This window comes from Antennarius striatus, chromosome 22 (assembly GCF_040054535.1).
Source record: "Antennarius striatus isolate MH-2024 chromosome 22, ASM4005453v1, whole genome shotgun sequence".
In the NCBI taxonomy this organism is placed as follows: Eukaryota; Metazoa; Chordata; class Actinopteri; order Lophiiformes; family Antennariidae; genus Antennarius; species Antennarius striatus.
The window spans coordinates 1,064,511-1,092,186 of record NC_090797.1 but is presented as its reverse complement, the minus strand read 5'-3'; the positions used below and the strand labels follow the sequence as shown (position 1 = coordinate 1,092,186).

At 50.1% G+C, this 27,676-nt stretch overlaps 1 protein-coding gene across 3 annotated transcripts; it reads left to right on the top strand.

Moving 5' to 3' along the window:
• The first annotated feature begins 604 nt into the window (after positions 1 to 604).
• usp6nl (USP6 N-terminal like) lies at positions 605 to 27,676 on the top strand. 3 transcript variants are annotated; one of them, XM_068306501.1, is made up of 15 exons: positions 605 to 758; positions 4,813 to 4,919; positions 19,305 to 19,378; positions 20,834 to 20,913; positions 21,365 to 21,404; positions 21,487 to 21,567; positions 23,059 to 23,166; positions 23,244 to 23,353; positions 23,454 to 23,502; positions 23,585 to 23,705; positions 23,903 to 23,997; positions 24,076 to 24,141; positions 24,219 to 24,318; positions 24,390 to 24,542; positions 25,663 to 27,676. In XM_068306501.1, the coding sequence occupies exons 2-15, from the start codon at positions 4,916 to 4,918 to the stop codon at positions 27,138 to 27,140; spliced, it is 2,559 nt and encodes an 852-aa protein (XP_068162602.1). In that variant the 5' UTR covers positions 605 to 758; positions 4,813 to 4,915; the 3' UTR covers positions 27,141 to 27,676. The 3 variants fall into 3 exon arrangements, with proteins under 3 accessions (XP_068162602.1, XP_068162600.1, XP_068162601.1); XM_068306499.1 differs by lacking the exons at positions 605 to 758; positions 4,813 to 4,919 and adding an exon at positions 12,379 to 12,482; XM_068306500.1 differs by lacking the exons at positions 605 to 758; positions 4,813 to 4,919 and adding an exon at positions 15,473 to 16,423.

The following is a 27,676-nucleotide window of genomic DNA, read 5'->3' as shown; positions in this document are numbered from 1 at the left end:
TAGAGAAAGACTTCAGATCATCAGCAGGTGATCGGTTTTGATTTGATCCTGTTTATGTAAGTTTTACAGGATGTAAAATGAAATTATAACATTTTAAATCCCATTTACAGAGAAAAGTGCATCATTTATCCCCTTCTTTCCAAGTCCAGCTTGAATGAAATATTTTAAAATATTTCTACAGAACATAATCAAACCCATTTACGTTGCATTACAACCAGGTTTTATAAAATGTGCAACTTTTAACCAAGAACTGATCATTTTTGCACTGATTCATATATATATATATGTATAACTGATTTACATGGAATTAATGAACGTAAACACATTTCTTCACTTACACGTGTTGTGTTTAATCACAATTATCTTATCAGATTGATTTTTTTTTTTATTATTTACACCATATCTATATATCTATCTTGGGCTGTACATTTAACAAACGTATTAATTATTATATAATTATAATAATTGTTATATTTTATTAATTTTTAAAAATCCCAAAAATAACACACAAAAAGTTAATTTTTTAACATAAATAAACCACCCGTGCCCGGTGAGCGGGGCCGGGCAGGCGGGCCGAGCCGCAGCGTCCCGCCGGTGACGGCGGGCGGCGCTTCGCTACCTGGACGGGATCCTGGCGGAGTTTCACACAACTGCTCCGGACTTCCTGGTTCGGGACCATGGACGGTTTGTGCTCCGGTTCAGTCCGGGATTCACCGGCGGCGATGTGATCCGGGACGAGCTGCCGAGCCGGGACCAAGGTGAGGTTCCGGGACTCTCACTCCGGTCCGACCCGGACGGAACTTGTCCCGCTCCCGAACGCGTCTGTCGGGGAATCCGCGGCGGCACTGCGGGCTTGAATGACGGTAGCTCGGGAACCGGAGCTGCGGGAAGTGACGGGAACCGCGGCGGCCGGGCTTCGGGGACTTTATTCGGGGTGTGTGTGGAATTATTCTCGTGGTTTTACGTCCATTAAGTTCTGAATGTTGTGTTTTATTAGAGTAAACTTTGTGCTTATTTGTATTCACCGAGGCCTACCGAGACCAACCACCAGCGTCAAGTTCTCATAGCACGACGGGGCGGCTTCCGGTATCGGTTTACAAAATAAAAGTCATGTAAACACTGACTTGACATGGGAGTTTGGGGGAGTTGTAGCTTTACATCGCGTGATTAAATTCTTTAATATTTACGTACTCGTTGTGCAGTTTATTCCCATGTATACGATTTATAGCAAATTTATAGTTACACATCTGTAATTGTTTGAATATGTAGATGTGGAGCTATTAATTTGGTAATCAAGTGAATTCCATTTCAAAACTAAGTTAACAAAGTTAAATTTAAATTATCAACGGCTAATTATCATTTCACTTTTTCTAAGATTCAAAAATCTTTTTTTTTTTTTAAATAATGGCTAAATATTTTATTGTTAATGTCTATCTAGATGGAGTAAGTGAAGATGGTAACGGCTGTCGGTTGTTAAGTAATACCGTGGACTTTTATTTTGAATGTCAATCCGCCGTACTTCCGGTCGGATGTCAGCTTATTGTTTAAAACTTCCACGGCCGAAACCCTCAAAGGCTGCCTCCCGCAAAGGAATCAATACTCCCAGAGAACCAATCACCTTCGCTCATTGGCTGTTGCCGCGGGCTGTGAGCCATCTGATTGGCTGAATCGGCCTGTCACTCACGAGGATGAGCTCGGAGCTGTTGCCGTTGCCGCATTTGTAACGTAAATGAATCGAGTTGTTTTTACACCGGGAAATGAGAGAATGTAAGGATAAAAAAACCGGAAGCTGATTGTCAGCGCGCGTGTCTGGTGAAGTTGAGGCTCGTGTTTCCATTTCCGCCTCTTGACGGGGGGGGGGGGGGGTTAGGGTTACCTGCGGTTACCTACGGTTAGCAGCGTGTGTTGAGGTATAGGAAACTCAACTGAAGCGGAAGTAACGCGGACACACTTTCAAAATAAAAGCATGAAACGTGTCACTTTAGAACGTGTAAATGCAGCAAAGCTGTCATCTTATCAGATAGATAGATACATACTGTAATGATCCTAAACCGAGATGTTCAAGTTCAAATTATTAGCTTTCATGGTAAAGAAAAATATATGAAAAAGCTACATCACACCTTATAATTAATAATTAATAATATATACTTATATATATGTGTAACGGTGCTAGAATTGACTGATTGGAGCATCTGATGTCTTGAAAACATATTCAGTTTATTTTATCACTTGTAAAACATCTATAACACATACTGACTGCCACATATCTATACCCAGTGTGAGCGATCCTATTTAAAATGTGTTTTATTTTGAAAGTCGTGTTGGAACAGAATGCGCTGTAGAGCTGCTGACTTGACAGAATTGCCCCCGTCCCGTTCCAGGATAATGCGGCTTAGCGCAGAGAGGGGCTTTACGGTCTGACAACACTACAGTAGGAACAGCATGAGGCCCGGAGGGGTTTAGAACCCACAACCCTTGTGAGAGATGTTCTCCGCCTGTGTTTGAGTCCCCAGAAACAAAAGTACCACAAAGCATTAAATGTGTTTTATTATTTAGAATTATTAGAAATTGTCAGGCGTCTCTTTATCTACAAAATGACCTTTTCACACACAAACTCTGACTTTTACTCCGTGTGTTATTCTAGCGTGGACACCAGCCGCGTTTCCTCACGCAGTTTCCTCTTTAACTTAAAGTCAGTCGTTCTGCCACTTAATTTTTTTGGGCTTCCCGAACTCAAACGCTGGTTAATTCTGGCGGTAGCTTAGCAACAGAGAGCGCTTGTGTCTCCGTCTGTCGTCTTCAAACTGGTTTCCTTTCTAACGCCTGCGGACGGTTTTAGCTTCTTCACTCGCTTTATTTTTGTCGCGTTCTGATTGTCGCGCGTTGGCTTTTGATCGCCGCTCCAGGCGTGATTTCCGCGTGAGATGCTTCCAACGGATTTCCGGGAAACTCCACGGAGAGGTTCGAATTAGCAATAAAACTTTGGGCCTTAAAGAGCGCCTGACCAAAAAAAACAACAACAAAAACTTCAAAACCCCCGTGACCCACGAATGCGGGATAAAAAGTTCGCGCCAGACCGCCCTGAACAGGCGTGGGTGTTTCTGGGTAACGGTTTCCTGTGGCGCGTTGGCGGGGCGCTAATGCGCTTCAGATCTCTAGCCGGCCTGAGGTTCCGCGGTTACTCTTTAACGGTGGTTACACATCCGCGGCGGCGGCCGGCCTGCTGGGTTTACGGCGCCGAACAAAAGAGGTCCTGTTCCTCCTGCGGCGCCGCCTTTAGATCCCAGATTGAAGCCGACAAGAAAGAAGCTTTTGTTTGTTGTTGATCCAACATGGAGGCAAATATTCAGTTTTTACAGCAGGGATCATAAAGGCTGGAGTTACAGACCAGCTCCTGCGCTAACGATTAGCGGGTGGCCGCCGCAGTTCCCCCGGTGTTTAGAAACACGTTCCACTTCGTAAACAAATAAACAAAATGGTAAACAATCGTTAGCTGTCTCTGCTGGGATCCGACCTCTTCTCAGACAGGAAGGGCTTGTGTTAGCCGCTAAATGCTACTAGCTGTTTTATTACGTATCTGGAGGAGGAGATGATTAGAAGGGCCTGAACTGCAAATGCATGTTTAAATGAAGATCTGCATTCAGAGCAATGGCAGGAAACAGACTCCGCCCCCTCTTTGGAACCCGGTTAGCCTAGCGGGCTAGCAGCGGGCTGATGGCGGGTCAGTGGCTCCGTTAGCGGACCTGATGGTGGACAGATGGTCCGGTCTAATCCCAGGTCACAGCTTCAGAGCTAATAGGGAATAAAACGCTTAAAACCTGCCAAGAACTCATGAAGACGCTCTGGTTTGTGTTTACTCGTCCATGTTTACTGGAGGTTTGTAGCAGTTGCTGATTTTTTTTAAAAAAAAAGAAAAGACAAAAAAAAACATTCTAGCAATAAAGTTGTGTTCAAATTACTGTAAGTTTACCCATTCAGACTAATTTGTAGAGATATTAAACTATTACTCACATTTCCTCCATCTTACTCTATGTAATAGTTAGCTGGGATGCTAGCTGTCGCTATGCTACAAATATTCACAAGGTTAACAAAAAGGTCCTCCACTATTACTGCATTTATAAACAATAAATAATATTGATAATATATAATGATTAAATATAAGATCCATTCACAAACCAAGTTAGCTACCTAGCCACTAGCAACGTTAGCTTTTTTCTGGAGGATGTTGGGTGTTTTAGCGTCTGCCGCTGTCGCGCTCGTGACAACGTAAGGGGGGGGTAATTTCAACATCACCCCCCCCTTCCTACTCACCCCTCCCTCCTCATCCGCAGGATGATCAGACCCCCCCATTATTACTGCACCCTACCATCAGATGGCTGTTATTTAGTCCAATGAAGGGGCCCATTTGGTGTAATGTTCATGTTGCTGTGCCCCCCCCAAACACCGTGACCTGCAATTTTATTCCAGTAAAAACTTTAATTGGGGGGGGGACTGGTTCATTTGACACAAACACATCCGAATGCTTCCGTCTTACAGAACCACGCAAAAAATGGTGAAAAATATCCGACAGTTTCCTGCAGAAGAAGATTTCAGACGTTTTTATTATTTATTATTGTTTACTTTATTATTATTATTTATTTTATTTTTATTATTATTTATTGTATTATTATTGTTTTATTATTTATTATTATTTACTTTATTATTTATTAGTGTTTATTATTAGTATTTATTTTATTATTCATTCTTAAAATAAACCTGAATTCTAGAATCCTGAATCAGCTGGTTTGACTAATGTTGTCTCTTCCTCCTCAGGTCATGAGTTCCTCTAAGAAACGCCCATTGGAGAAAAGCCTCACCTGTCCGAAGCCCCGCCCCACGTGGGCCACGCCCTGCCCCCCTCCCCCGGCCTCCCAACATGAGTGAGTGTTTTCATCTCTTCCTGTGTCGACGCCGTGTCGCGGTGAATGTTCCTCTGCTGCAGAAACGTGGCGCCGCAGCCCCCACCCCCACCTCGACACCCATCAATCACCGTGAGGGGCGGGGTGGGAGGGGCTAACAAAGCATCAGCATTTGTGTCCGTGTCCGTGTGTGTGTGTGTGTGTGTGTGGCGGTCTCACATGTCGGATCAGTGTGAGTCATCCACCCTGCAGTGTGTGTGTTCCCGTATGTTCATGCATGTGTGTAACGTCACACACACGTTCTGCAGCAGAGCAGCAGATCATTTTCAGCCCGAGGGAGTGTGTGTGTGTGTGTGTGTGTGTGTGTGTATGTGTGTGTGTGTGTGTGTGTGTGTGTGTTCAGTGATGCGGCGCCGCATTTCTCCATATCAATACACATCCTGATCATCAATACATGAAAGAGTCATGTTAAAGTTTTAATGTTGATGATCCACTACTGTAGCATGTAGCACGTAGTATGTAGCATGTAGCTTAGCTTTATATTGAAGTAAGAGGAGGAGCAAGGAGGAGTTAATGTTGGTAAAAACACAGCGGTGCTGCCCCCACGGGGGTTGTGGTAGAAAGGGGAACTGCAGGATGATAGTCGGACACGGTGAAGCATGTTTGTTCATATCTACGAATGTTCATAAGTTGAGGACTTCATGTAGTGATGATGCTTTTAACTCCTGGTTTCTGTGACTGAATCCTCTGAGCTGTAATATTCATGTTTGGCATGGATTGTGGTGGGGGGGTGGGGGTGGTGGGGGGGTTATTATCAGCTGTTACTTTCAGGCTGTTGTTGTTGTTGTTGTTTACCTCCCTCTCCTCCCACCAGTGCCGTAAACTCTCCTCGAGCCTCTCACCGTTCCGATGTGTCTCTGCAGGGCTGTTAGGTTGTAGCTATACTGGGTGTGTGTGTGTGTGTGGGGGGGGGGGGGTTACCGGGGCAACCCAGTGCATGTGAGGCGTTTCCTGGAGGGCGATTGGATTAAACAGGAGCTGACGAAGAGGAGCTGTAACCCGATTACTGGCCTTTACTTCACACACGCCGTTACACACACACACAAACAGGTGTGTGTGTGTGTGTGTGTGTGTGTGTGTGTGTGTGTGTGTGGCGGTTAGGTGGTTGATCTGATTGATTGTGAGAGATGAAAATGGAGGGAAGGCTGATTGATGAGTCGGCAGGAAGAAGCCCAGCAGCGGCTCGCTGCCCCCCCCCCTACCTTCACCCCCCCTCGACAAAATAAAGCGCCAGCCCCTCCCCCACGCTAAAGCGATGCCATGTCGAAAAACGGAGACATAGTTTTGTCACAAAGTCGCAAAAACAGCCGCGAGAAAATCTAAAACTTTGCGTCGTTTTCGGCTGAAAAATGGTCAAATCCAAGTGAGGTCAAAGGTCGTCGACGGCGAACGAACACGAGGAGCTTCGTACGCGTTACAAAGATCCGCGGCGACGACGGCCGATGAACCGACGCAGACGGTTTTAACGTGAAGCGGCGCACACGCTTCGAGGACCGCGGGCTCGCCGTCTGGGCGTGTTAGCGGGTAATTACCCCCTCTGTAAAACCTCATGTGGGCCCCGTCTGCTGGCTAGCGCCGTTAGCTTAGCCGCAGAACACACACGCTGCAGCCCCTCCCAACACAAACACACGCGGCCTACGGTCGCCCGCGGAGACGCTCCGACGGAAAACCGCTTCTGAGGAACCTCGGAGCGCCGGGAGCTAGCGCTGGCGACCGCGGCTAGCGGGTGTTCCCAACCAAAACGGTGTTTTGGCAGGGGGGCGTTCCACTTCGTGCCACCCAGGTTCTTTTTGGGTGGGGTTAACGTGTGATTCCAACACAAATAAACCCCCCCAGTGTTCTGTATTCAAAGCTGTTGGACTGAAGGAGGAGGCTGTTAGCTCTTAGAGTTTAGCGTTGCGGCTAACACCTGGAGCATCATGGGATTTTAAGTGTCTCAAACCCCCCCTCCCATTTTTTACCAGCTCCTTTGATCCCATATTTCCGACGACACCTGAAGGCATCGTGTGTTAGGCGGCGACGACGCGTGGAGACGTGCGGGGGCGGAGCCCCGGAGACGCTGGTATTTATATGTTCAGAAAACACCTGAGGAGAGAGGAGCGTTGGTTCGCTCCGCAGGTCGGGCGGGTTTATGGCCCCGCCCATTTCCTCCACCTGAAGGACTCGTCGCCACGGGAACGCCGTGAGGTGGCAGATTAAGAATGGGACGACACGCCGTTTGTGTCTGAGGCATCCCACACAGACGGAGGTCGTGTGTGTGTGTCCGTGTGTGTGTGTGTGTCCATGTGTGTGTGTGTGTGTGTGTCCGTGTGTGTGTGTGTGTGTCCGTGTGTGTGTGTGTGTGTGTGTGTGTGTGTGTGTGAGGGTTACAGGAAGGAAGCCTGACTGGTATACGATTCCATCCCCCAGTAAACTGGGCGGCGGTGGGAACGGATCCTCGGGCGATCCTCTTCTACTGAAAGCGCCTTGATTGGTCGGATTCCAGAGCACTTCCTGCCTCTCCTGATTGGACGGAGGTGGGGGTTCTGGAGGGTTTTTATTCCCGACATTCTTCTGGACGTCCGATGCGTTGCACGCGTTAAAAGCAGCAGCCTCCCGATTGCCTGAACCGCGTCATGTGACTATATGACCCCGCCCCTACGCTGCTAGCCAACAGGTCGCACAATAAAACACACAACCTGTCAAAACATGATGCACGACGTCTCTGACAGATTCATCGCATCGTTAATAAAATATCACACACACACACACACACACACACACACACCAGTTTGTGACAAACGCCTCCCCCGCCGTCAGCCCGTGACAAACGACGCCTGCCGCATCGACCCGCGTCAAGTGGGATCCACCTGATCAACCTTGCGATGTATGGAGCATGGGGCATTATGGGTAATATTCGCTCGCTCCCAGGCCGGTGTTTTTACCCGACGTCACAGGAGGTCTCTCTGCAGAGGTCGGCGCCGCCGAGTCTCGCTCCCGTCGGACTGATTGATGTTCCTTCAGGGGACGTCGGACTCCCTGTTTGCTTTTGAGTTCAAACCGATTGAAACCGGTTTGATGTGAGCTGATTGGTCGAGGCAGCAGCGACTGTTTCCCAATGGGAAAAGAGAGATCGTCCACTGGCTTCCTGCATGGTTTGATGCTCATATTTAGCTTAGCTTAGCTTAGCCTAGCATAGCTAGGAATTGTCGAAGCACTTGTTTAGTTCATTTCCGTCTGGTTCGGAAATGATGCCCGACTGGTTCTTCCTGGAGGGGTTCTCGGTCTGTATTCTGGGTTCTTAACAGAACCTGTCTTCTCGAATTAAGTCTCGTTAGCCGTTAGCCGCTAGTAGCATGAGGGAAAACCTCCCAGACTGATCCGAGGAAGCGCGTCCAGATGAAGTCTGAACGGTTAGCCTGTGACAAACGGCTGCGGCTCGCCGCAAACCTCAAACCACTGTTTACAGAACGGGTTCGCGTTTTACGACGCGACGCAAACCAAAACACAACGCGGTAGAACACAGGAAGTGGACCTGAACTGAAGAGGTTCAAGACAGAAACCTCCAGTCAGAGTTCTGAATTAGTTTTATCTAAATTTTAATACGATATTGATAGAATATTTGAGTTGTTCTCCCATAGGTTTCTACAAACGGGGCGGTTGCAGATGTTTATTAGGACCTGTGTTGCGACGGAGGCGTGAAGAAACGTTTCGTAGCCGTGAAGGTCACTGAAGCTCTGGCTGGAGCCGGATTGGTCGGAAAGCTGCACACTTCAAACAGGAAGTGACACGGGGCGGGCAAACAGGAAGCGCGAGGCGGAGAGGTGATGTTGTTCCACTGTGTTTTCTTTCCCGTCCGTTCCCATTCCCTCGCTCGTTGTGGCTCGGCGCCATCTGGACAGGAAGTGGGGAGGAAAGGGAGGCGGGGATTCTCTTTGTTTGCCCTGCAGACTCTCTGTGATCTTATTCTAGGGCGCTATGCCGCCAACTAGTGGCCTGGCATGTTTCGACCCTCGCCAACCCGCGTGGACGAATCACATGACGTCTAGCGATGCTAACGAACGTTGTTTCTCGGTCGATTGTTGAAGCGTCTGCTTTACCTCCAGCACCGTTGAATCGTGCTCTGCCTCCGGCGATCCATTCCCGCATTAGGCGTCTGATTGGGATTCAGTTTCAGGACTCTTCAGGACCATGATGCATTGCAGTGCGACGCACCTCGTTAATCAAGGCGCGGCGCAATCAGCACCGAGTCTAATTCAGTCACCCCGACAGCAGAACAGAGCCATTAAGCCAATGTTATGTCTGCGTGATCCAACTCCACTCGCCCCCGCCAGCCCAGAACCAGCCCCCCCAAAGAGTCAGGGTGGTGACAGGAAGTAGGCTGTGGAGGCGGGACAGTTTAGGGGTTTTGGTTAGTCTTTGGTCGACAGTCTTTGCTCGATGTCTGCAAGGGTAAATTCATTAATTCCAGCAACATTCAAACATTTCATTGGATGGAAACTGATTGACTCCGTCTGTTAAAGCAGCAGAAATGGGTGTACGTTTATTTTATCGTCCCTGAAATACCTCGTTTTGCTTGTTTGATCAATAAATGCCAAAAAAAACAAGATAATTCCAACACTATCCTTCGTCGCTGAGGAAAATATCCCAACGATAAGCGGCAGAGCGGCAGCGACTGTTTGATTGTTCAGTTAGTTGATTGAAAGGAAGTGAATCAGATGATTTTTTTACACATTCTTAAATTTTATAAACAAATCAGAACAAGAAACTCAAGTCAAACTGAACACGTCAAACTTTGTGGCCTCAAGTGGCTCAAAAATCAAAAATTCTTCCAGAATTTTTGTTGAAATCTGGACGTTTCTTGCGACGCCCTGCTGACGATCTCGACAACCAATGAAAATACAACCAATCGATATCAGTATTGATCTACGTCTCTTCATGCCTACAGTTTTTTTTTTTAATTAGTCGTCTCATCTTTCTGGCATCCGCGATCGAAGAGCCAATCACAGCATCGGTAGACTCAGTTCCTGTTTGAGCGAAGCCAGCAGGACGACCTCCAATGTGGCGTCAGCGCCCCCCCCCCCAGGGGTACTGTACCCATCAGCTGTTCTCACTCCCATTCCCTCGCTTTGTCTCCTCCATCATGTGACTCTTCTGATATCCCTGTTGTTGATTTTTAACCCTCGAGTTCGATGGCGAGGAAGCGGTCAATCACAAATGGGTGGCGCCGTGCGATCACATGACCTCCATCCAAGGCCCCGCCCTACAAAAATTCTGTTCAATCTTCTTCAATCTTGAAGAAGATAATTTCATTATTCTCACTTTTCATCTTCTTCCCTGGATCATCACAACTTGTTTCATGGAAGTCTGAGGACTTTAGCACTGGCATGAACAACCTCCGGCCCGCGGGCCATTTACGGCCCGTTTGGCTTTGTGATCCGGCCCTCCAAACGTCTTCAAATTATATCATTGATTTTATGAAGTACATGCAGTTGTATCATAATTTTTACAAGCCTTTTATATCTGTGCTTTGCTGCCTGTTAAAGGACAAGAATATCCATGCATTAGCATTAGCCATTAGCACGGTTTTGACGCTAATCTGTTTAGGAGTGACGCTGCTTTAGCGATAATTTCTTTTAAGTGGGCATTAAACCGTTTTTTGTCACTGAAAGATGACCCCCCATCGTGTTTACCCAGTTTCACCCCATGTGGGGGTCACAGCCTAGCAACGGTGAGTCTGTACGTAGCAACAGCAGCTGCAGTCAGTGGAGCAAAGCAATAATTGGACCTTTTGACTCGACGCCAACGAGCACAGACTTATTTATCACAAGGACACGGATGTATAGCGTCGCCAGAACGAGGTCCGACGCTGGTGTTATTACTGCTACTCTCCACACACGGCGCCGTCCTTGGGTGTGTGTGTGTGTGTGTTAGCGCTAATGTAGAGTGAGCTCATATGCCTTGAAGTTGTGCAAAGTGTCGCAGCTCAAGGTCGCGTCATCTCAATTCCGTCGCATTATTTTCAACCAGCAGCGGTTTTTTTTTCTAATCCAACAATAAATGCAAATATTTTTGAAGAAAGTGTCGTCACGTTAGCGCTGGGTGACGCCCCCGACACGCCCATTTTTAAAGGAACACGTCAATGTCGGTTTGATGAATTCTGGATGGAGAAATGACACCCGGGGCTAAACGTCGCTAACAGGAAGAACGCAGTGAATATGGAAATATGGAACTGAAAGCAGGAGAAACTGTTTGTGGACTCACGTTGGTTAGAATTAAATCCAATCAAATTATTGATCACAGCTGCTTTTGCTAGTAATTGTCTATTTTTTCAAAACAAGTGCTTGTAACGGAAGATTATCTCACCCTGAATGAATTTAGCTCATAGTAATATGCTACATCTGGTTAGCATTTCAAAGTAAAAAGCATTTTGCTGTTCGGTTAGATTCTGGTTGGGCTCAGAAAACGACGTGCGCTAAAACAACTTCAAAAAGTTTAAAAGAGGCCACCGTAATGTGAAACAAACGTGTTTGAACTATCCATCCACCGCCGTCTCCTCCCAGTGCAGATGTTACATTACAAGGGGATAGTGCCACCTTGTTGAGCAACTTTTGGGGGGTATTGCTAGCTTTATCATATTCTAAAACAAGCTGAGGTTAGGATCTTAATTTTCATTGGATCATTCCATGTTTGTTTGGGGGTTTTTTTTTGGGGGGGGGGGTGTAAACTGAAGGTGGTCCTGATGCTGCCGGATGCAAAACATCACACATTTGCGTCCTGCTCATCTTCACAGGAAATGCACTCAAAATAAAAGTCTGTGGTGACTGAAAGCAACACAATGAGAAGTGGAGGCGAGGAGGAGGAGGAGGAGGAGGAAGGGGAGGGAGGAGAAAGCAGAGAGAGAGAGAGAGAGAAGGGAGGGAGGGGGGAGATGCTGCGGGTGATGGAGGGGAAGCCGTCATTAATACGACTTGAAATGATGTGAAGGGAGGACGGCGAGCGACGCACGCCGAGCGAAGGAGAGGGTGATGGGAGAGGAAGAGGAGGAGGAGGAGACGAGGCATCGGCGCCGGTTCACGAGGAGCAAGTGCTTCTTCTGCCGGAGCGGAGAGGATCGCTGCGTTCTGCACGTCCGCCGCGTGCGAGAGCGCTCCAGCTGAGCGGTGCGTCGCACACGTGAACAACTGTCCGCAAAGAGTCGACACTGTCTCAGCAGTTGTGTTCCGATGTGGGAGCAGCAGGAAATAGAACACCAGAAGAAGAAGAGACTTTCCTAAAGTCCGGCGGAAGACGACGCCCCAACAGCGAGCACCGGACGCGTATTCTCCCCCGCCTCTCCCCTCCTCCGGGATGCTGGAATCGAGATTCCCCCAGAGGAACGCCGGCGGCGGCCATCAGAGGATGAGTCCTGATGAGGTTGTGGGGGGTGGGAGGGCGAAAGCGGGCTGCCACCGCCCCGCGGCGCGAAGGTGAGCATGCAGGTCCTTCAGATCGTCAAGGAGCTGGTGTCGCCGTCCAGACGCCGGGCAGCCGCCAGGTTCGGAGGTGCGTTGACGTCTGTTCGCGATTGTGTTTGGTTTTAAAAGTTCAAATGTAACGTGGTGATTCCGAGTGGCTCCCAGAATTCCGTTGGGATTGGCTCCAGCAACCCCCGTGACCCACGAAAGCAGAATAATCAGTGCGGAAATTGAATGAATGAAACTCAATCTAGGAGTAGGAGATCAGGTGATCAAAAATAGCGGCTAGCATGTTAGCATGATTGATTTCAAGGTAATTCAGTCCTTTGATCTGTGGGATCGGGCGACGCGGAGGTAAAAAATACGCTTTCTATAAAAAACTGTAATGGAGCTAGAAACTGAACAGTGGAACGCAGGTTCCTCCAAATGTGCACCTAACTTCCTGTTTGGGGAACGTCGTTAAAAGGAAGTTCCCTCCAAGGACCCCCCCCACACACACACACACACACCGCTAATACCCGCTACTACCTCCAAGGCAATCTCAATTCTGGAGAAAATATGTCGTAACTTACTCAGTTTCTGCCACAAACAAAACCATGCTAGCCACTTAGCTTAGCATTGACTTGAGATAGCAGCATGTTTGTTCTACAGATTATTTACACGTCAGTTTGAGGCGACTTGACCAAATGGAAAGTCACACGCGTATCGTCCACTTCCTGTTGCCGTGAGGAAGGTTAAACTTCCTGCTGGTTGTGCAGCTGTCCCCTGGAGTTCTCGCAGTAATAGCCTGTTTTGACTTCTTCTTCTGCCTTTTAAATAAAACTTAAGCGTCTGTCGCTGCAGGACGATTTAGCTGAGACTTAAAAAGGGTTGATGGAGAGGTAAATCACAGCTTAGCCTCAAATGTCACATAATGAAGTCATTAAACGTAATTATTAGTATACTTAAAGGTGTGTGGGTCCATATCTGCCTGGATTTGGGTTCTTTTCAGGATCTTTACCTCAACTAACTTCATTGAGCCTGAAGAAGATGTAAGTCTTGAATCTCTGTCGCTGCTAAAAAGGTGCTTTGACTCTGTTTTCCTGATTTGTCCAATGAAACAATCCAATACTCCGGCTCTGAGGCACAGGAGGACTCTGTTCAGACTGTTATTCAGGTAGAAACAGCCTGTTCTCTCCTGCCAGCTGCCTTTGACAGCTTTAATTTATCAAGTCCCCCCCCCCCCGGAGCCCTCGCGGCGGACCGATTGCACCCCACAAGGAGGTGACGCCGCTTGGGGATCCATCGGGATGGCAGCGTTTTGGGTGGAAATGGCTTTTTGATTGTCTCTCCCGAAGATCCCAAACGGATTGGAGAAACAAAATGTTGGGAAGTAGGAGTTTAGGGAATGTCTCACGGACTTCTGACTCTGGATCGGCTCATGATTGAGTCGATTGACTGCACAGAATCAATTGTTGCCTGAGGTAGGGGAACCAGTCCGCCCAGTGTCAGAGCTTCCAGTCTGGTTTGTTTGCCCTAAATACCCTAATGCAACCAAATTCCTGCTGCATTGATCTATCGATTGGAACCTTTTTGCTTTTGCCTCCACTTAGCCTTGCAGACGTTTTTCTTCCGCTTTCACGCCTGTCGGGGACGATTCACGCCGCCCGTTTGGGCCGTTGGCGTCTTTATCTGCGTCCATCAGGTTCACCTCGACTTCAGTTCATCGGATCGATGCAGGCAGATTTAGAGACCGCCTCCGCCAGACGCCGACCACGATGCTGCGCAAGATTTAAGGTGCTGAGCTGGGGTGTGACGAGTCGGCTGAAGGTGGAGACGAAGGTTGGTTCAGTCCCTTGCTGAGGGCGGAGCTCTGACTCCAGCGAAGAATAGACTTGCTACAAAAACCTGTAATGGAGCCAGAAACTGAGAACAGTGCAACGCGTGTCTTGATGACCTCACAGCTTTGTCTTCATAATTAAGCACTACCTCCTCCAACCGCCGTGTTTGTCCTCCAACCCTTCAACCCTTCGCTGCCCTCTAGTGGCGGTTTTGATAGCGGCGTGTAGAGTCACGTCAGTTTTCATCCGTAGATGTGGACTAAATGAGCCTCGGGGTCGGGGGGGGGGGGGGGACTAAACGTCGTTTGGATCTCTGAAGCAGTTCTACTGCCAGGTTTCCCTCTCAGGCCGGCGCCGGCAGAGAGATCTCGCTGAATTATTCAGCGTCTCCGCCTCTCGATGAGGAAAAAACCTGGCGATGGACGCTTCAAACGAAAACACGAATCCTCGTTTTGCAAACCTCTGAACTGGCGTTGTGTGTGTGTGTGTGTGTGTGTGTGTGTGTGTGTGTGTGTGTGTGAGGGACCTCGAACTGATGTGTGGAGCTGAACCTGAAAGGCAAACCACATGCTGGTTGGTTTGGGGGGTAGCAGGCGGCTAATTGCCCGCCTGTCCTCCCTAAAGGCCAGAGCTCTTTGCGTTATTGCCGCCGGCGTCCGCGGCAGGAAGTCGGTTTTAATCTCAAACTGCAGACGCTCGGCGTTATTTGTTTCGTACGTCGGGTCCGGCAGACGGTATCGATCCTTTCTCGACTTGAACTCACCTGCTGGAGGCGCGTCGCCGTTCACACTGACTCCCTGTTCGCTTCAGCATTGATTTGAAGCTTATTGATCACCTTGAAAGCTCTTCTCCGCCCAGCTTTTACTCCCTGGAGTTGTTCCAGATCCTCGGGTCACATCCAACGCTTCAGGACGCAGGAAAGCGTTTCCTGATTGGACCCCAGCTGGCAGAAACTTGCGGCCATATTTAGGTGGAATATTTGCACTATGCATCATGGGTAATGTCATTCACGCTGGGACACAAATACCTCGCTGATGTCCCCGTAAGATCGAGCACACATCAGAGTCTGATCCACATCCAAGTAATTTAATTAAAAGGGTCCGTTGGGCGTCGGCCTGCCCGACGGCGTGCCCGTCTGGTTTCATTACGGAGTAGAAATACGTTTGATGACGATACAAATCTAATGGATCCCACCAAAAATATTTATTAGAAGGGAGACAAAATTTAAAGAAGAGACGACATCCATCCAACATCGACTTAATGCTTTTATTTTGAAAAGGTAACAATCGTCACACAGGAGAAAGGAAGTGTCTCCAGGACTCTGGGCGATGATGAAGTTGGATGTAGAGCTTCAGCCGTCCTCCAGTAGATAATGAGGACGATTGATTGATTGGTTGATTGATTGGATTGGTTATATCTCATCGGGTGTTGGAAGTCCTGTCAGGTCTTGTGGGACACGTCCACTTCCTGTCCAGGATGGAATCCAAACACGTAGAAGTTCGACTTCCGTTTTCTGGAACTTGAATCCCTTTCATTTACCCTTTAATCGTCTTGGAGTTGAGTTATTGATCGCCCTCCAGCTGATTGATCGTCCTCGCCGCCGGTAGAAGCGTTGGGTTGTTGGGTCCGTGATGAAACGCCGTCGACGCCCAGCCTCTGGTGATAACAGCACTCGACTCTCCCAAACAGATACTTCCTGTTCCGATAGAGCGTGGAGATAGAAGGCCCCGCCCTCGCCCTCGTCTCCGATAGGCCACAGACGACCAGCTGATAACGAGGCTTTGATGGAGGCTGTTTATCACCAGACTGTCATCGCCGGTTCTCCCTGACCCAACTTCCTGTTTGGAGGAACTTCACGTTTTTCCGTAATGGTTCTGTGACGGTGGCGTGATCAGACCGGCGGCAGGCGTGACATCATCGCCGCGGTGCCGTCCCGCTCTGATGTCCTGAATAGAACTTGTTGTGTTTGCGAGGAGAATGTTGTGAGTGGGACCGACTCCGCGGCTCTGCGGCGTCCCGAACAAGCGGCGCCATTGTGAGCTCACTTCTCCTTTTCCCGTGGGTCGGGCGGCGCCACGCAGAGCCCAGCGAGGGCGATGGGACGAGCTGGTGTTGGGTTCTCTCGCCCCGGTGGACCCGCCTGAACCGTGACCGATGCGGACCAAGACTCCGACTCGCTTGGAGGTCCGTCAGGATCGCTGGCGTCGAGGTAAAGGAGGAGAAGGTGGAGCTTTGGGTCCGTTCTGGTTTAAGTGTTGGGACTTGTCTGGCGGTGCAGCTAGAGGACTTTTCTGGGTTGACGTGTTTGATGGTCTTTATACCGTTTTACGTCATTTTTCCACTCTTTCTAGCAGGTGTGACTGTTTTAAATGAAGCTAACAGTCACAGCTAATTCTGACAAATCAAATTAAGTTCATTTGGGTTCGGTTTAGCAAAGCAGCTGCTGTTCAAATCGATTTTTGGTGATGTTATGTAGCACTTAGCCGCTAACAGGCTAACCGTGATGCGTTTCCATCAGCCGCTAGAAGCTTTAATTTAGGCTTAAATGCCAAATCTACACAATTTAGCATTGCGCTCTTCTTATAATCAATTGTTAACATCAAATGCTAACGGTTATGTGCTATGATGCTAAGTGCTAACACAACGTGCAGCGTGTCAGGAGTTGCATCATCAAATTTTTGAGCAATTCTTACTTGAAAGAATGACAAGTTAGCAGTTAGCCCACAGCGGTAGCATAGCATGTAGCATCTTTCCCTAGTTAGCATCCTCACATTTCTTTTTTTTTGCATCAGCTGACCTCTGTCTTCATTTCTGTGGTTTTTACGGTTGTGAGGCAACTAACGCTAATGCTAATTAGCCGTCTGTTATCCTCCTTTGGGATCTCACCTGGCCGTCTGGGCGGGGCTGTGGCGGTCAGGTGGGAGGAGCGACAGGTGATTGTTTTGGAGGCCAACGTAACGACGCGTCTGCATCCTCCGCTTCCTGTCGAGACGATGACATCATCGTCGGGTCAAATGCGTGGTTAGCGTGAGCCGCCGCCGTCTCCACCGCTATCATTTAAGAGACCCACATCAGCAGCTGGCGAAGGGGGCGGAGCCACGAGCAGCAGGAAGCGGCGACTTGTTAGCATGAAGAACAATGAGAGGAAGAGGAACACGTTATTATTGTGCTGCCATGTTGTTATTAACAGCCCTGATACCCAGGGACAATTAGCACTTCCTGTCACATGACCTGAGAGTCTGGTTTAATGCAGGGAGATAATTATTATGATGGAAGGCTAAAGATAACGATCAGAGACTCAAGTAAACAATCAATGGGTAATTAAGTGAGTGAAGTGGGGGGGTGAGTGAAGGGGGGGGGGTCAGCTGACCTGGTGGTGACGGCCGGGACATTTCAATCACAGCAGGATGGGGGGGGGGGCAGCTGGAGATGACATCACCCTCACCCCTGGGGAGTTAGTCAGCTCAGTGGGGGGGTGGAGGGGTCAGTCAGCGTGGGGGGGTATAATGGACAAACAAGATGATGATGAGGGTTTTTAAAGGGATTATAATCCTGAACATCAAACTAAACCCTTTAATGTGGGGATTATTGTTGTTTTATTGGTTAATCCCTGTTTATTAGTATTTATTGTTTGATCCATTTCTATTATTATTTATTGTTTCATCACTTTTTAGTATTTTTTTTATTTTTATTGATGATCCATATTTGTCTGTTTTTGATGAAGAGCTGTGAACGTTTCTGCTCTTCATCATCACTCAGAACCAGACAGAAGAACCTTTAGTTCTGGAGCGTTTTTCCGTCAGTGGGGTTCATCCTCTGGGCTCTGAACCCATCACCTTCCTGACCCCCCTGAGGTCAAACGGGCCCACGAACAGGACCGTCGTCTCGTCTCCGTGACGGACGCCGGCGTGATCCTCAGAGCATGAAAAGAGCTCTGATGGAGTTCCTGAGCACTCCTCCGGCTGTAGAATACTAATACACACAAGTCCGGCTCTCATTCCTCCCCAGATTCCTCCCCTGTTACCATGGTAACCACAGGGCCTCCCGGGGTGGCGTCCCGCCGGCGAACAGACTTTACTGTATTTGTTTATTCGGCCCTCAACGACGCGCTTCACCATCCTGTCATAAAAATACCAACCGGCTCAAAGAGGAACGGGTTTGTTGGGAATTCCAGAGGAGCGTTTCCTCCCGTTGAACCCCCCCCTGATACCCCCGGGACCCCGAGACCTCCGAGAGGAAGTCTGAGAACGACTGCAGCCAGATCAGTAGAAAAGAGACGGATCAGCAGAAGTACACAACCAACTGATCTGTAATCAGTTTACAGAGAAACCTTTCTGAAAAAATACACGTAGAAATAATTGATTGATTAATTGTAATTGATCATAAATTTAAAAATATTGATTCCTGATTTGTTTCTTAGTGAAAAAGTGAAAAAGTTTGTTCCTGTTATTTTTAAAAGTGGCCTTAAGTTTTTAACTTTATATTTCTTCTCCTCCTGCACACAAAAATAAAGTTTTATTCCATCAAACTGTTAAAGACGGGTGTCGATGCTACGTGCTGCTGCTAAGCGCTACGTGCTACATTCAACACACACACGACATGACGCCGTTGAATGGGACGTGTGCCAGCTTTGTGAACACACCAGGGTGTGTGTGTGTGTGTGTGTGTGTGTGCACGTTACATCATCAGCTGAGTGTGTTCCAGCAAACATGCCCGTGACGCCCCCCCCCCCCTCCGATGTTCTTTAAAGGAGCGCCGTTTCTGCAGCAGCCAGCATAAACATGCTAAGGTCACATCTGCCGTTTGTTGATGCTAATGTTAGCAGCGTGTTTCCAGGCCGACAGGCTAAACCAATGGGAATCCAGTGTTCCTCCACCTTGAATTGTCCACAGGAGCCGGTTCCCGCTGAGGGGTGGGGTCCAACCCCCCCGCAACCCTGAAAAACAGTTGATGGTCATCAATAAAAGTCGGATGGAGACGACGTTCTCAGGCGTAGCTTGTCGGGTTCAGCCACTGGAGACAAACACAGACTCGATGTTTCCTGGCTGCTAACAAAGATGCTAATCAAGTTTTCTCTCTTTTCATTCCAGCGTCTGACACAGAGCAGGAGGCGGGGCTGAAACTCGAGCAGGAACGGGCCGATATCGTCGCCAAATATGACAAGGTAGGCTAACCGCGCCGCAGCGAAAATCTCCCATAACTGACTGCTTTAGAGCCCGTTGAGTAGCATCACTGTAGTTATTCACCTAGTAAAACAACCCAAAGGTCCCAGAGGATGAACCCTGGTGACTGGACTCCTGGGGATCCCACCCCTTCCTGCTAGTGTCCCTATGAAGTTCACATTGAGATTCAAGAGACTTATTGTAAAGTTTCTCTTGACATTTTGTACATTCGTGGTCCCCAGAGGACGAACCTGTCTTTACCGGACTGCGGCTGATCCCACCCCTTCCAGCTAATGTCTTTATGGAGCTCATATTGAGGCTTGAGGAGGGATTTCTGAACTGCTGGAAAGGTTCTCATTCATGGTCCCCACTGGGTGAACCTCTCTCCACAGGGCTCATTTAAGCCCCTCTGTATCCCCTTTAATGTCCACTTTTAGGTTGAAGAGAATTATCGTAAAGGTGTCTTGACATTTTGCAAATTTGTGGTCCCCAGAGGATGAACTGCGGTACATGATTGATATTTTCTCTCTGCCGCGATCAATTCTGTTTTGAATTCATTAGCCACTGCTAACATTAGAGTGTTAGCATTTGACCTAGCATAACTACAGATGCTTTGACTCACGGCGGTTGAATCGGATTTGTTTTCCAAATTGGCCGGCGTGGTTTAAATAAAACGGCGTCCTGACTCCAGAGCAGCGTCACCCGGACAAAGTGCTTCGTACGAAGGCGCACAATTTGATTTACGGTTATCGGTTAATAACTCCGATGGGGAACCGCCGCTCTGAAAGAAAGCGAGTCAATCAGAGCAGCGTCGACGTGTAATCACAGAAACGCTGAGCAGCCGGTTCTGCTTCAGTTCTGCTTCAGTCCTGCTTCAGATTGATTTTAGGCGACGAGAGAAATGAGAAACGTGTCGGCGGCGGTGATGAAGCACGAGGACGATGAAACGCTAACTTTAACGCTTCAGGGAGTCGATTTGTAGGAGGGACAAGTGCATTTCTGAAGAAATAAATATATCTTTGGTTTTTGTTTGTTAAAATCATGAAGTTACTAAACTAAATCATCTTCTGATGGAAAATAATGTTTTCTAAACCTTTATTATTATCTACTTCCTGTTTACATCCAAAATATTTTAGAAGTATAAAATGTTAAGAGCGGTTTTTACAGCTTCGTTCTCAAATATAATTTAACAAACTTCGACATTATTACATTTTCCTTGCGTCCTTAGCATCTAAGTCCGGTAATTCCCTCCCGTCTCCACTAGATGGCGACGTTTGAGTGAACCTCCTTTAATTAATTAAAGTTATCTGCGTACGCATTGAATACTTTTTGACGAATTTGTGGCCACGTGCGCTGATCTGTGGAGGTGTTTTTGAGAAGTTACATCGCCACCTAGTGGCCTGGCATGCTCCCTGCAGCTACACAACGTGAAAAAAATCCATCTCTTGTGATTCCAGGGGAAGGAGGCCACCGTGGAGCCGTGGGAGGACACCAACTTCCACCTGTACAAAGTCATCGACCGCTTCGGCTTCGTTCAGTAAGAAAAATCTCTTTCCTTTATTGCCAGTAGGGACGAGAACTTCCTCCGGGACCATACGATGCCTTCACTGACAGTTGGATAAGCTAACGTTGTAGCTCCACCAGTTACTTCCTGGGTTCTTCGTCAAAAAATGGAATAAAAGATGAAATTTTAGCGTTTAGGCGGCGCCGCCGAAGGCAAAGACAGACGTGAGGAATCTGGAGAGATGTTTTCCTGCAGACGGAACTCAATTAGAAGTGGTGCGTTTACACAGATTCAACAGAGATGAAACCAGATTAAACGCCCCACGAATTGGCTGCTGCAGGAAAACACAGATAAGACAGGGAGGCGTGGCTAATGTGTTATTTCCTGTTTGATGTCGTTTGATCTCTGGGGTCGAGAGTGAGATCCCTCTCTTTACTTCCTGTTTTTGTTCTCCTCTCATTCGCTCCTTCTCTTCTCCCCCCAGTGAGAATGAACTCCCGACTTACGACTCCATGGAGGAGAAGGTGAGTGACGTGGTAGCGGCGTTTACGATCGTCCCTGAAGGCATCACGCCGGCTGACGCGTCGCTTCTTCTTCCCTCCGCAGCAAAAACACACGGAGGTGGAGAGAACCGGCAAGTGGCTGAAGATGCTGAAGAGCTGGGACAAATACAAAAACAGCGAGAAGGTGCCCCCCCCCCCCCATCCGTTCACACCCGTTCACACCCGCCTCCTTCACAGGACGGAGCCGCTTCACACCAGAGAAAAACAAATTTCACATCCAGCTTTCAGTCACTGGTTTCCTTCCAGTTGTAATTCAAACACATTTAATCTGCATTTCTTTTTGGCCACCAGGGGGCAGCAGAAAACAATGATGTTTATGCTATTAGCTTGCTAGAACGCCATACATTAGCAAAAATCTACTTCCTGTTTACATCCTGCACATCATTTTGAGACGCTGAAAATGTTAAAAACTGTTTATGTGTCATCGTTTTCACATATACTTAAAAAACTTCCATATTTCCACATTTCCCTCGGCGGACGTTTATTCCGAGTATCAAAGTCTCATAATTCCCTCTGTGTTCCACTAGAAATAGAAAACAAATCTTTTAATTTCCTGCTTTCTTTAGATTCATTAGACAAATTTAATCTGCATTTCTTTTTCTGGCCACTAGGGGGCAGCAGAAAACACCAATGATGTGTTGAGATGCAATCATTTCCGTTAGATACTGCTGTTAGCGCTCCAGTACCCGATCAGGAGTATCAATCGGTGCAGGGTTCAGATCCGTTGTCACGCCGGCCCACCGTTAGCAGGAGGCGGAGTCTGACTGGACCCTCATCGCTCCGGGTCGGGTTGTGGCGTCGCCCGGAGCACTTCCTTTCTCCCTCGGGATGTCGTCTGTCCTCGCTGCGAAACATGTGAAACGCTTTTTGGCCTCATGAAGAAATCTTCACATGGAGACGGAGCCAAGGACACGGATCACACTCCTCCTCCTCCTCCTCCTCCTCCTCCTCCTCTCCTCCAGGGATGTCACTCTTCCTCTCTGCCAGTCCACTTCCTGTCAAACAGGAAGCAGCTCAGGCGCCACACATGCCACCCCAGTGATGATGTCCTTGTGAAGCCGAACACCCGGCAGTGTGGCGACTGCTAACAGGCTGTTAGCGGTGGCTAGTCCAGTTAGCACTAACGCCAAACTTCAATGTGGCATGAAGTTTAATAGGGGGACACGGTGATCTGTCCCTTTAATGTTAGGTCATGTGACTTCCAACAACATCCCCATGCAGATATCCAATTAAAAACACTGACGTTAGCGTTAGCAGCTAGTTTAATGTGATGTGGTAGCTGTGTCGTGAAAGTGGGTAACAGCCAGTTTAGCTTTAGCCAAAGTAGCTTTGGCAGCAGCAGGGGAAGGCTCGGTCACTAAGAGTTAGCATAGCGGTGGTGTTTGATGTTTGGCATTCAGACGCTCCCATTGGCTCACTGGGCTGGTGGCGGAGGCTGATGGAGCGTCACCACCAGCAGATGAGGGTCGACTCCCAACGCCGCGTCGTCTCATCCGTCGCGTTTGCTGCTCGTCTGAATGTTCCTGCTGGTTGGGTGTGAATGGGCGGAGACAGAGAATCCTCTGCTCTGATTGGCTGCTGTTGACCCCCTGCTGTGTGCTTCCCACCCCCCCAGCTGGTCAGGAGGATCTATAAGGGAATCCCGCTGCAGCTCCGGGGGGAGGTGTGGTGCCTGCTTCTCGACATCCCCAAAATAAAGGCGGAGAAGAAGGACTTCTACGAGGTACGACTTTATCCAATCACCTGAAGCCACGCCCACATCTGTGTGAGAGCTCCTCTGATTGGATATCTTGTCTCCAGAAACTCAAAGTCCGCGCCCAGGGACTGTCGCCCGACATCCGTCAGATTGACCTGGACGTGAACCGGACCTACCGGGACCACATCATGTTCATGCACCGCTACGACGTCAAGTAGGCGTCTCCACAGCCAATCAGCTGATTCCTAGACGTCCAGAAGCCCCGCCTCCGCCCCCGTCTCAATCCTGATTGGCTGTTTTTTGTGTGTTTCCAGGCAGCAGGCTCTCTTCCACGTCCTAACGGCCTACTCCATGTACAACACGGTGAGTGGAGGTCACGTCTACCTGTCGCCAGGTGAGGCGGGATCAGCTACTCATTGGCCCCTCCCCCTGTGTGTGTCGACAGGAAGTGGGCTACTGCCAGGGCATGAGCCAGATCACCGCCCTGCTGCTGATCTACATGAACGAGGAGGACGCCTTCTGGGCGCTGGTCAAGCTGCTGTCGGGACAGAAACACGCCATGCACGGTAAAACACGCCAGTAACACGTTAGCGCCGCCGCCATCACGGTGTCAACACAGGCAGTACAACATAAGTGTAGGGAAGTAATGGAGTAATGCAGTAACTTTTGACCAGTTAGCCTCTCGGCTCCTCCATGCTAACCGTTATGTCTTTGATGATGATGATGATGATGATGAAGTCGACGCCTCTCTTCACACCTTCAGGGTTTTTTGTCCCTGGTTTCCCGAAGCTGATGCGTTTCCAGGAACACCATGACCGCATCCTGAAGAAGACGATGCCCAAACTGAAGCAACACCTGGTGAGACGCTAACGCGCTAACGGTAGCATATCGTCTGCTAATGCTAACGTGTTTTAACGCGTGTGTGTGCCGCCGCAGGACGGTCAGGAGGTCTTCACCAGCCTCTACACCATGAAGTGGTTCTTCCAGTGCTTCCTGGACCGGGTGAGTAGCAGAACCCATCAGAACGCATCTCCATGGCGACGGGTTGCGTAACGTTTCCCGCCTCTCGTTCTATCCAGACCCCCTTCACCCTCACCCTCAGGATCTGGGACATCTACATCCTGGAGGGGGAGCGCCTGCTGCCCGCCATGTCCTACACCATCCTCAAGCTGCACAAAAGTAAGACCCCCGCACCTGCAGGTGGCGCCGTCTGGAGGTGGGGGGGTCTGACGGCGCGTGTGTGCCTCCAGAACACCTGATGAAGCTCTCCATGGAGGAGCTGGTGGAGTTCCTGCAGGAGACGCTCTCCAAGAACTTCTTCTTCGAGGACGACTTTGTGATCGAGCAGCTGCAGGCGTCCATGACGGAGCTCCGCAGGGCCAAGCTGGACATGCCGGCGCCAGGTACGCAATTGAACGACGGTCCCTGAACGCACCGCGGCCTCGGAGCTCCTATGATTGGCTCCAGGAAGCAGCAGAAATGTGGTGTTTTTGTGGCTGATTTACCTGAACGTAAAAACGTCTGTGAGGATCCGCAGAGGAAACAAACAGGAAGCAGCCCGGCGGTCGGCGCTAGCGCCCGCTAGCTGCTGGTCCGCGTTAGCATCCTGTGCTAATCTAACCTGTATGCTCACTGCTCTGCCTTCTCTCCCTCTCCTGTCGCTCCACGTTAGCCAACAACAAAAGCGTGGCGGTGGGCGGGGCTCGCATCCCCTCCTACAACAGTAACTGGTGGGCTATCCTGACTGCTGTCCGTGTCTCTGTCCATCTGTCCGTCCTGTCTGTCCCCCGTCCGTCCAGCGGCGCGCCGGTTTCTCCTCCTCGCGCTCGACTTACGGATGTCGATGTTTTAACCAAGAGTTCCGCCTCTCTTCCTCCTCTTCTTGTTTTTTTTCTTCTTCTTTTACAAATTTTCGTGTTCTCCATCCCTTAAAGTCTGTCTGGTGACAGCACGCCCCCTGGTGGCCGGTAGGAGGTACTGCACGGCGCTGTTTCATGGAGGACTTCTGATCAATATCTGTTTGATGGTTTATCAGTAATAGTTTATAATCAACAGCTGTTTCGGAATCAGCTGTTTAAAGGGACAGTTCACCTGTTTTTACCGTTTTATTCCGACGTGAATCCAGTGGGAGGTCTTAACACCCGGCGGCGAGACCCCTGCGGCGCCGTTCCTGTCCGACCTTTCCGCCGCAGCGTCGCCCACTTTTAATGAGGCCCAGTGAAAAGTCAGAGCGTCACAGGCGACTTGATCGAGTGTCACTTCCTGCTTCCGCCACCCCCCACTCCCCGGAGCAAACGACATCGGGTATCTCCGATGCTCGCCGCCCTCGTCCCCGTGGAGACACGTTTGTCCGGTTGTTGCTCCTCCCTCTCGATGGCGGTGGTGTTGCATGAATCCATGTCCCCCCCCACACACCCCCCCTGTTGTGACTCCTCATCCGATGTCAGTCCGCTCCACCGTGTCGAACCGTCGCCGCTTCTGTCCCCCCCACCCGCCTCTAAAGACTGTCCACCTTTTTTGCAGGTAAAGACGAGGAGTTTCCCAAGAAGCCTCTGGGTCAGCTTCCCCCGGCGCCGACGACAACCATCACCACGGCGATGACAACGACGGCGGTGAATCACGTGGCCAACGGTCAGAGCCACGCCGAGCCGGCCGAGCCGAGTCCCGTTCAGGGTCGCCAGCAGGAAAGCCGGCCCCCCAGCCGGGCGCGGCGGGATTCCCTAGATCGCCCGATGCGCCTCCACAAAGCCGACCGGAGGGACGCTCGCTCCCGGGGGTCGGGGGAGATCCCCCCCCAGGAGCAGAGGAAGTCGTCGTCGGGCGGCGCCACGCCAGAGAAGAAAACGGCTCCGCCCCCGGCCGCCACCCCCCAAGTCGCCGGGGATAAACGACGCCACAACGCCAACGCGGCCCCCAGTTCTCACCGCGGCATCACGCCGCGCTGGTTCAAGCCCTCCGAGACCAAACTGGAGGAGGCCAAAGCCGCCGCCGCCCAGGAGGTGCAGTCCAGCCGGGGGGCCACGCCGGCTCCCGCCAACCCCGAAGAAGCCGCTCCGCCCCAACAACGGCCGTGCTCTAGGGGCTTCGCCCCCGGGTCGGACCGCGGCTCCAATGCCTCCCAGTACGACAACGTCCCCGGGATACAGGAACCGGAACCGGAGCTGGAGATCCTGGATCTGGAAAGACCCCCCTCCAGGATGAGGGGCCCCCGCAGCGAGACCCCCCTCCACCAGAAAAGCCCCAACCGCGGGACGGGACAAGTGGTGGCCGTCACATCCGGGACCAGGTTGGCTAAACACCCTCTGCCCCCCCAGTTTACCCACAACCCCCCAGCAGGGGTCCAGATGGCCTACCAGAACCAGTACCACCCCCCCCCACTGCAACACTCCCCAGGCAGAACCACCACCGAGGTCCCCATCTTCCACCCCGCCTACAACGTGAACCTGGATCACCGGGGGGGCGAGGACAGACCCTATGCTCCGCCCTCCCGTTATGCCCCGCCCTCCAACGTGCCGTACGGCGAGCGGGCGTACGCCACCACCCAGAAGCCCAGGGGCCAATCGCCCGAGAGGGCGCTGATGAACTACGTCACCTACCGCCTGCATCCGCCGCCAAACCCCGCCCACATTCCACGCCATGCCCAGCAGGGAAGCTCCACCCCCATCTACCTGCAACAGTTCACCTCCGCCGCGCCGGCGTACGCCCCGGCGGACTACCGCTTCGACGGGCGACCCCGAGGGGAGGCGCACCCGCCGGTGGCGGACGACGCCCCCTGGGGGCCGGAGGACGGCACGCCGCCCCCGTCCCCCGGCGGGATGCCGCGCTCGCCCAGCTTCCAGCGAGCCCAGATGTCGCCCGTTCAGGAGTTCGGCTTCCCCGACGAGCCGACGCCCTTCAGGACTCCGCCCGGCGCCAGGCAGCAGCTCCCCCAGCTGTTCGGAGGACCGCACTACAGGCACGCCCAGGAGGCGTTCGCCATGCAGGAGTCCATGCTGCTGTGACGAGTCCCACACTGTCCCAGTCCCACACTGTTCTAGTCCTAGCACCGACACACCAGCGCCCCCTACTGACTGAAGAGCTTTTATTTTTGGGTGTAAATCCTGTTGATCTGTTAGTCTGACGTTGTTTTTTTCTGCATCTTTATTTTTTATATGTTACTTAATTAGAGGTCATTTAACTCTTTAAAGCTCGTGAATGTAATGAAATAATACCGACGGTGAGGGACCGCCCCACCCCCAGGTGAGCGTTCACACCTGTCGGAGGCCGGCGTCATTAATCATTTCCAACCCGATCAGAGACTCGTGAATAGAGGGCTAAGAATATATATTTATATATTTGTTTCCTGGTTTAACGTGTAAAAAACTACTGCATCCGACTAGCGGCACAAACTAGCGTGACGACGAACACGCGTCGCGATCCGCGTTTGTCGTCTTTAACAGTAATGTTCTACTGTTGCCCCTCCCCCCACGCCGTCTCCGTGTGAACGACCTGCTGACGTTCTGATACTTTGCTTAATAAAACGAGGCAAACTGGAAAA

Bases quoted from the DNA above. Each gene is read 5' to 3' on its own strand.
- usp6nl (XM_068306499.1), top strand. From the start codon at position 12,413: ATGCAGGTCCTTCAGATCGTCAAGGAGCTGGTGTCGCCGTCCAGACGC. The intron at 20,914-21,364 runs GTAAGAAAAATC...TTCTCCCCCCAG, and splicing joins GACCGCTTCGGCTTCGTTCA to TGAGAATGAACTCCCGACTT. The intron at 24,543-25,662 runs GTACGCAATTGA...CCTTTTTTGCAG, and splicing joins GCTGGACATGCCGGCGCCAG to GTAAAGACGAGGAGTTTCCC.